General features: G+C 39.9%; 1 protein-coding gene across 1 annotated transcript in view; it reads left to right on the top strand.

Annotated features, from left to right (window-relative positions):
• The window catches only part of LOC134944361 (uncharacterized), a 53,462-nt gene extending 52,834 nt beyond the window's left edge, over window positions 1-628 (top strand). The window contains exon 6 of the mRNA XM_063932940.1: window positions 577-628. Coding sequence (XP_063789010.1) covers window positions 577-628 — 52 coding nt within the window. The remainder of the gene's footprint in view (window positions 1-576) is intronic.
• The last annotated feature ends 9,173 nt before the right edge of the window (window positions 629-9,801 follow it).

The following is a 9,801-nucleotide window of genomic DNA, read 5'->3' on the forward strand; positions in this document are numbered from 1 at the left end:
TCTTCACAGGAAGAGAAGTATTAGAACACGAGGACATGCACTGAGACTGGGGGGGGGGGGGTTTTCAGGGGAAACCTGCGTAAAACATCACCTCACAGAAAGGGTAGTGGACAAGTGGAATAGCCTACCATCAGAGGTGGTAGAAGCTAAGAGAGTACTGACAGCTGCTAGAGAGGACAGGGAAACACCAGTTTATATTCAAATATTTTTCTTTTTAATATTTAAAATGGGATATGCAGAAGTCCGCGTCACAACCATGCAGCTAGAATGTCTAAACATTGAATTTAGCAATAAAATTCTAAACTAACCAATGTCTTCACTTATCCCGGTATGTAAATATGGAAATATTAATACATACTGTAGAGCAAAACAAACATAAACACCCTTTCAAATGCTGCGTCTGTGCGGGATCTCCCGTTTCCTGCAAATACTAATTACTGGCACTATTTACTATAACTTAATACCATGCATACTGTATATAAAGATCTACAAGGACTTTAATGTGCATAAAAAATATGTTAATATAAAGTGAATTTTTGGTCTTATGTGATCACTGAGTTCCCCTTTTATCTTTAGGATAAATTATGCCCTGATAGATCTTATTAAAATGCTAAGAAATGTCTGGTAAGAGATGACCAAATACATTGTTTTCATGGTCCTATGTTTGTAATTTTATTTGTGTTGCATTTGTTTGTTATTTCAGAAAATAACCTTTTTTAATGTAATTATTATAAACATTATTATTAGTATTTAATTAGCATTTTAATTAGGATTATTATCTATGTATAATGTAGCATCCTAGTAAGCAGTCTTCTACATTGTGGGGATCCGTTCGCGCCGCACCGCCCTTCATTTGTCCGCCTCTGCCCCCGCAATGCTCCGTCTCCGCCTTGGAAATGGAACGTTGGCGCCCCCTTCCACCCCGCGACTGCCTCTGCTTGATTGACAGGCAGAGCGATCGCCTTTTCTGCGGCCCCCTGCAGAAAGTGCAGACGCGCGCACAGGACAGGCACTGCGCATGCATCCACCAGGCGATCACAATAATTCCGGTTGGATCGCGATTTGCTATACAACCTGAATTAGCCCCTTTATGTGTGAATAGCAATCACTTGTTGTGTACAGAATATTAATACACTCACTGCTGGCTATGCACTGTGGTTTATCTAAATGATGAAGTGTCTTATAATGCTACAAATGTAGGATTCAATTCAATTAGATGCAAGCAACTTCCCATCCTCACAGCCCAATATTGCCCCAAGCTCGCTGATTTTGTAAGTAGCCCTGTGGCAGTGTAATCAAAAGTCAGCGAGTCTGGAAGTACACACATAGAGCCGCACTTACTCACAGGGGTGAAATAATTGAATTGGCCCCTTGGGAGAGTATACAGTGATGGTGGTAAGTATACTGCATCAACTTTTTGGTCGGGTGAATAAAATCTATGGGTATTATGAGTGACCAGGACAAAGTACAGTGGTCGCTGTATGTGCTAATTACAATACGTAAATTATTATATTATTACATTCATATACAGGACATGCATTCAATACACATATATGCTATCAAGATCCATCAGCATTACAATTTAATATGGTAAATGCCATTTACTATAGTCTAAATATCATTAGCATATACAGTACTATATATATATATATATATATATATATACATACACAGTATATACACACACACGCACACACATTAATTGCAAGCTCTCATACAGATCTTGCCTTTGACACAAGATAGCATTTGTTCCCAGGCATTTTTCAGTTTTGCAGTTCCGGAGATTAGGGAGATAGATTGAATTGGGGTGAATGAGAAGATCATTATCAACATTATCCAGTTCTCAAGATTTGTAGACACCAAAATACCAAAAGAGTAAATGAGCATTGCCGCATACATTATTCCATAAAACACCAAGGAACTAATCATTGTACGGACAACTCCTCCATAAGCCGCGACATTCACATTGACCAACGTTCCCATGCTCCTCCTTAGTCTGAGACGGTGCAGGCTGAGGAACACAACAGTTGTGGAAGTAGTGACCATCATGATGAGAATGGGAAAACAATTCATGAGGAAAGCAATGTTTATTGTCTTGTTCCCCTGAGCTCCTGATGTCATGTTGGAGGAGACGTCAGCGTGGTTCCTAGTAGAGTTTATTGGCTCAATTAATTGTATTAGGCTGAGAGAAGAGCTGAAAGTAGACATAATCTGTGACATTAATATCATCCAAGTTATGACTTTGTTCATCTTCATCTTGAACCAATTAAAGATGTTGGAGCTGAAGGTCGTGATCCTTATGAAGTAGTAGAAGCATAGAACGGCCGTCAGCCAGATACAGGAATTGGCGCTGTATACAGTCAGAAGAAGTACAGCATATGCCACGTAAAGGGACATGTAAATTCCAGGAATAATCAAACCTGATAGTATGTTGAAACTCAAGATACAGGCATGGCACACACTGGATATGGCCAAGGCCACAATAATTTTATCGCAGGCACTCTTATCTAGTCTTTTGCCACTCTGGAAGGAAATGACATAAAGAATAAAAAGATTTCCAGATATCCCAGTAATGGCCTCATGACTTATTACAATAAAACCTGTGATAGCTATCAGGTGATTGAGATCCATGAGACAAATACCTCCTGGGATTTTCTTCTTGTTTGTTTTCTGTTTTGTGAGAAACAGCCTCAGCTCAGGGAAGAGTCAGATCTTGAGTAGTAAGTGAAGAGATAATCTTCTTCTTCAGCAATATGTGGCATGCACCCAACTTACCTATGTCTCTGAGTATGTAAACTCACAACAAGCTGATATTGTTTCATCATGCTGAAATTTGCATGGTCATTCCATTGCTCGGCAGCTGGTGGCTCAGTATGAACCATGTTTGGATATATGTAAAGCGGCACATTATAGGGTTACAGGCAACAGAGGTTTTAGTTTCCATGCCGCTTCTGTATTAGTGAGACTCGTACTTCACTGTGACTGCACAATACCAATCATTTGTAAGATGTTCATAAGATTAAGCCAACACCTTTCTACAATCTGTAGATAAATAAAATTATTCCCCTAAAAAGTTGCTGAATGTATTCCCCAAAAAGGCTGCCATTTATATAGGATGCTGCCCCTAGCTCACGGAGCAAGAAATGTAGGAAAAGATAAACATGGAAATGGGAAAGCTGTACTCTGCGATTCTACTCGCAATCGTTCAATCACAGTGTTACTAAATCCCGATACGCGTGTGATCAGCGACAGTATGTATCACATGCAAAATGTGACGCTTGATGTATTCTGTCCATTATGAGGGATATAGATCCAACTAAATTATCCAAACTATAGTCCAAATCTCCAAGGTGATACATGCATACCAGGCTGAGTATGGACAGACATATGGGTATACTGTATGTTGGATATAAACTATTTTATACATGTTCTAGGCTGTCCAGGATATACAGTATAATAGTCCCTATGTGTGTATCTTTAGTAGCTTGACGCATTCCACTGCATAATGGAAACGTAAATGATATTGGTCTGTTTATTTTAATAATATAGCTGTATTTTTCTTGTACAGGATTGTCATATATTCACAATGGTTTATAAAAGAGTTTCAGAGAAGTAGAAGGGAGGATAAAGTAAGTCTTGAACTTTATTATAAGTTTCTGTAAAAGGTAATGTCTACCATATACGGCTCATCCCACATGGGTCATGGCTATACAGCATATACAAGGTTAGGTGCTATCTATTGCATGATGGTCCAGCCAGATTGCAGAGTTTCTTGGTGGGCCGTATCAGCAATGTTGGACAGAGGTCAGGAGGATGTCAAACTGACTATCTTCAGACTAGACACTAAGGACGAAATTTACTAAGGAGGGGTTTTAGCAACAGCTTCAAACTGACTGTGCTCATTATGGATTGATGGCAGTGTAGTGGTGAAAACGCTGCACCCATTAAAAGGTATTCTGAGTTTCAATACTATAGTCCCCATCGGTGGCTGGCATTTCAGAAAGTGACAAACCGTCTTCAGGGTGAGGTCAGCAGGCAGGGGCAGAGGAAGCAGAGACTGAGGGGCTAATTCAGACCTGATCGTAGATGTGCTAAATTTACTACATCTACGATCAGTCACACTGAAATGCGGGGGGACGCCCAGCACATGGCTAGCCCATCCCGTATGTCAGTCCCTGCCCCGTCGCGTAAGAACAAAAGCATTGCACAGCGGCGACGCTTTTGTACTTCAGGAGTAGCTCCCAGCCAGCGCAGCTACTGCGTTGCCCGGACGCGCCCCCTAAACGGTGGCCAAATGCCGCCGGCCCGCCCCCTCCCACCCAGCGACCGCCTCTGCCTGTCAATCAGGCAGAGGCGATCGCAGGGCTACGACAGCCGTCGGCTGTCTGGTATGCACCGGCGCACTGCAGCACCGGTGCATGCACAGTTCATACCAGAACGCTGCTGTGCGATAACGCACAGCGCCGATCAGGTCTGAATCAGCCCCAGAGACAGCAGAGTGGAGCCAACTCAGCAAAACAAAGCCAGGGAGGAACATATATTTCTCCTATGAAGAGAACAGTGACCTGGGTTCCTCAGTTGTACCCTGCTTTCATATAATCCTGGGCAGCTGAGCGGCCAAAACGCCTTTATCCCCAAAGCGTCAGTTGCGGCACAATATTGTTCCAGGTATAAGACCCTTAAAAAAATCAGAGGCTGCTGCTGCCAGCTCTATCAAAATTGACATCTATTTTTTAAATGTTTTTTAAATATTTACATTTTAAATATATAAATGTAGGTATACAAATATGTTATTATATTTAAAAATAGTGTTCTTACAATGTACTGTTATATACACAGAAAATGCCAACAGAACACTGCAATGCACACAGAAAAACTTGTACATTTCGACTAAGTTCATTTTAGGAAACACTTAGAGTATCTGTAAATTCTCTGCCAACAAGTCTGTGCCCAACCTGCCTCGCTCTGTGAATTGCTGCCACTCAACATGATTCAAAGAAGATATGCACACATAGATACAGCGCTCACCAAATACCATGACAATACATATACATAATAGAAATTATATGAATACAATCACCCTTTAATGGATGATAATCCTCATATGATGGTAAAGGATGAGGAAGGATTATTTCTTAGAGGTCTTTCCATCAAACGCAATACACAGGTAGGACTGATTGAGCCTTGAGGAACCTGAAAGATAAGTGCCTCTTTTCCCAATATGAATGGGAATAATAAGAGGCACAAGAGGGTCCTTGCAGACACAGGAAAGGATGGCAAACAGTGTGGTCAGGCTCTCCGGATGCCTGATTCCATGCAGGATCAACCCCCAAAGCAGTGGATACGTCCGTGTGTCCCAGGATCAATAACAGATAAAAGCAGGAGCCACGCTTAACGCGTATCGGACTACAAGTCCTTCATCAGAAGAACGCTTCTGATGAAGGACTTGTAGTCTGATACGCGTTAAGCATCCGGAGAGCCTGACCACACTGTTTGCCATCCTTTCCTGTGGCTGCAAGGACCCTCTTGTGCCTCTTATTATTCCCATTCATATTGGGAAAAGAGGCACTTATCTTTCAGGTTCCTCAAGGCTCAATCAGTCCTACCTGTGTATTGCGTTTGATGGAAAGACCTCTAAGAAAGAATCCTTCCTCATCCTTTACCATCATATGAGGATTATCATCCATTAAAGGGTGATTGTATTCATATAATTTTTATTATGTATATGTATTGTCATGGTATTTGGTGAGCGCTGTATCTATGTGTGCATATCTTCTTTGCATTCACTGTTCCTCTGAAGTGTGGGATACACCTCTATTTGCACCCTTTATAGCTGCACATCAAGTTTTGTTGCGCATATTCATTGAAAACAACTGTTAGAAACTCAACATGATTCACAGACGCCTGCAGATTGACTATTGACTTCATTAACCAATGGGGCAGGTTGTTGTATTGTCAGGTTATTTAGTAGACAGCACAAGGTCAGGCACAATTGCAGGGATGTAGCGGAGGACATCACCACACTTATCAAGACACCTGGGCCAATATTTACTAAAAATTTGAGTTTGTCCGATTTGTGTTTTTTTTTCTAAGTCCCAACACGGGAATTCACTAAGCACAAACCTTGGCAGTGTTTGGACTATTCGTAATGGTTTGAATGACAAACTTCAGAAATACGAGTGAATAGACCATCGGTCAAACACGGCTGTTATTTCATACAACACGGGTATTCACTATTCATTCGTATTTGGGTGTTAGTCTCTGAGTGCTCAATTGCGGTCGTATTAATTTGCGAATCGTAAAAAAAATCAGCAAAAAAATAGACCTGCTTTTTTCAGCCGTGTTTACATGTGTTGACACTTAAAAATCATTCACACCTGACTTATCATGCCTATAAAAGGGACACAAATTTGTCTCATCCAAAATATTTTATTGCCTTATGTTTTCTGGAGTAAATTTGGAGATTTAAAAGTCAATACACATTTTTCAACATATATCCATTATTACACACATTACTGTTAAAAGTTAAAATAGTTTACATTTTGTGGGTTCTGCCTCAGGTTTTTAAATATGATTACTCATTTTGAACACACACAAACATGCCACAACAATAATGTCATTCATTTTGGGTATTCATTTTTTACAATTGACCCAAACATATTAGGACACTTTTACACAACTCTATTGTGTTTTTCTTGTAAAGTCCTCTACAGAAGAAATGTAAAACAGTTTTAATTCACATTGTAAGTTGCATTGGTCATGGATGAATCTGCCTGGCTGCCAATTAGTCTGTCTGCAGGATCTGAGATTGATTGGAATCTAGAAAGAGTAATGATTAGAAAAAAATCAAGTGGTCTGCTTTGTGCCTGCTAAACATTTTCTGCCTGGCTGCCAATTATTGTGTCTGCAGGATCTGAGATTGATTGGATTCTAGAAAAAGTAATGATTAGAAAAAAAATCAAGTGGTCTGGTTACTTCCTGCTAACATCTATGTGCAGCTCAAACAACATTTCCCTCCTCCAAAAAAATGCAAAGATGGTAAAGAAGAAATGTGCTTACAAATTTCCTGTTGTTGTTTGTACCACTTATAATTAATGATGTTGTACAAATTGTCAAGGAGCTAAGTGTTATATCTATTATGCCAAACATACACTTACTAAGTATTTTGATTTACTTTTCTGAAATTAAAGATGTGAGGTTTATTTGTTATTTTTTTTTGGGTGGCTGCTTGTCCTGCCCTTTGCCTTTACCACTGTCATGTTGGCGTGCTCTGGTGGAGTGTCTTGGTGGTGATGACACTGGCGTGATATTTGGAGTAGTCATACCAGAACTGCTGCTTGTTTGCTGTTGGTGCATGGATCTGAGTGTTTCATTTAGGTTAGTGAGGGTGGCATTGAGTTCACGTGTAGCAGCATTTTGATTGTCTACAATTCGGAATAAAGATTCATTGATCTTTTGATTGTTTTGAAAAATGAGGATATAGTTTTGCTGTTGTCTGTGCTGTTCTTCCATTAGTCTGTGCTGTTCTTCCATTATGCGTTGTAAGTTGCCCATGACCTGTGTAATGTCTGCACGCATGAGTTCCATGGTATTGCCAATTTTCGTGGTTTGTTCATTTTGTCTACTCATATTTCGGGTCATTCTTCTGAGGTGACATGGTAGGCTTGCAAACATTTGTGTCTGCCTACGCAGGCAATCTTCATTAGTGGCCTGCTGTCTAGCCCAAATGTTCCAAAACACTTGTTCAGGGCCTTGTGTTACTGGTGTTGTTGGGCTGTGTTGTGGTGGTGGTGTGCTTTGCTGTGGTGGTGTACTCACAGGTGCTGGGGGGCTGATTCCTTGGCTTAATGGCTGCATTTCTACCAGGAATGTCTCATCCATGTCACTGTGGTGCTGTTGTCGCGGAGGGATGCTATTACCAGGACTAGAAGCTGAAATTTTAAAAAAATATCCTTTAGTTATCCATGTTTGTGAAATTATAACAAATCACTAAACATTGAACACGTCATTGACTGTTGCTTTCAGACATCCTGCCTACCAACATCATCACTCATAACTTAAATACATACATATGCCTGTTTGTGGCAAATGTGTCTGGTTACTTCATTGTGAAAGCAAACACATGAGTTTTATTGGAGATCAGACATACTGCACCATAAAAAAAACATTGTAATCCATAATGTGTTACCTTATAGATGTTCAAAAACAAACATAGTAATGTTTTTATATGTATTTGGCAATGTTAGGTCAAACACACATGTGAAAATGTGTTAAACAACCTTACTGTTGTTAAAAGTTACACATGAGTTTCTGTTGCAGCATCTTCCACACAATGTGCTACTGTATGGCTGAAGTGGACATACATATCTTTACTGGATGTGGACAAGGGCATTTTGCTAGGATTCCATTTCAGGTTTAACTGACTTCGTTAAGTATATCAGTTTTTGTAGGGTTTTGACTTAGGGGGTAATTCTGAGTTGAGCGCAGCAGCAAGTTTGTTAGCAATTGGGCAAAACCATGCGCACTGCAGGGGGGGCAGATATAACATATGCTGAGAGAGTTAGATTTGGGTGGGTTATTTTGTTTCTGTGCAGGGTAAATACTGGCTGCTTTATTTTTACACTGCAATTTAGATTTCAGTTTGAATACACCCCTCCCAAATCTAACTCTCTCTGCACATGTTATATCTGTCCCCCCTGCAGTGCACATGGTTTTGCCCAACTGCTAACAAAATGGCTGCTGCAATGAACTCAGAATTAGGCCCTTAATGCTTTTAAGTAAATGTATTATTACGATCTGAAATTTTAAAAAGTCATTTCAGTTTGATACTCACAATCAAGATGAGGTGAGTGTGGTTGGCGTCTTGGAGGTGTGTCCAAAATTTGGAGTGGGGGGACCGAACATACTGTCGATAATCTTCGTGGCGGGGTAGCCTGCTGTGGTTGGCCCTGGACATCAGACCTTGCTTTCTTTGCTTCCACATGTTTTTTTTTTGTGGTGTGTTACAGAAGTCCGCCTTCTGCTGCTCAAGACTTCTTTTGATGGACCTATTATTGAAACTTTAATTTTGTTATGTCCATTCCTTTACAAACATAACCTATACTACAATGGACACATTACCTGCTTCCGCAGCGTCATCATCATCAGAGGTCATGGGAGTTACTGTAGGACGACTTTTTTGCAACACTGTAAAACAAAAACATAACTCATGTATTCATGCTATTGTTGATACATCCACCCATTATGCTTATAAACTTTACTTTTTTTAAAAATGCTTTGTTTTTTAAAACACAAAAACATAAGGACCGTAAATCAAAAAAACACTACATAAAACAAGAAACATTGTCCAATAGCCATATGCACTATGGAAAGTGCAACATAGGAAAATATGTACAGGACACACACATAGGACACAATTCCAAATACGTACACTAACAAGCCAAAACACACACATCTTCATTTTGTCATGCAAGGAAAAAATGTGCAGATGCAATATAGAAATTGCTCTGTGATGTGGCACTCCAAACACACATTATCACAATATGAGCCAAACAAAAACAAAAGCCAAAAAAAAAAAAAAGTCTGCAGTGTTGTGTCAGGGTACAAATACAGACTCAAAAATAACAAACAAATAGTGGGTTTGTCTTACAAAAAATTACATTCACTACTAATGACATTACACATGTAAGTGGTTTCCAAACCACTTTCCACTACTCCAGCCTCTAACATGACAACCACTGTTTTTGCCGCATTGCACATGGATAACCTAAATATAAAACATATTCCAAATTTAAATCTTAA

This window comes from Pseudophryne corroboree, chromosome 7 (assembly GCF_028390025.1).
Source record: "Pseudophryne corroboree isolate aPseCor3 chromosome 7, aPseCor3.hap2, whole genome shotgun sequence".
Classification (NCBI taxonomy): domain Eukaryota; kingdom Metazoa; phylum Chordata; class Amphibia; order Anura; family Myobatrachidae; genus Pseudophryne; species Pseudophryne corroboree.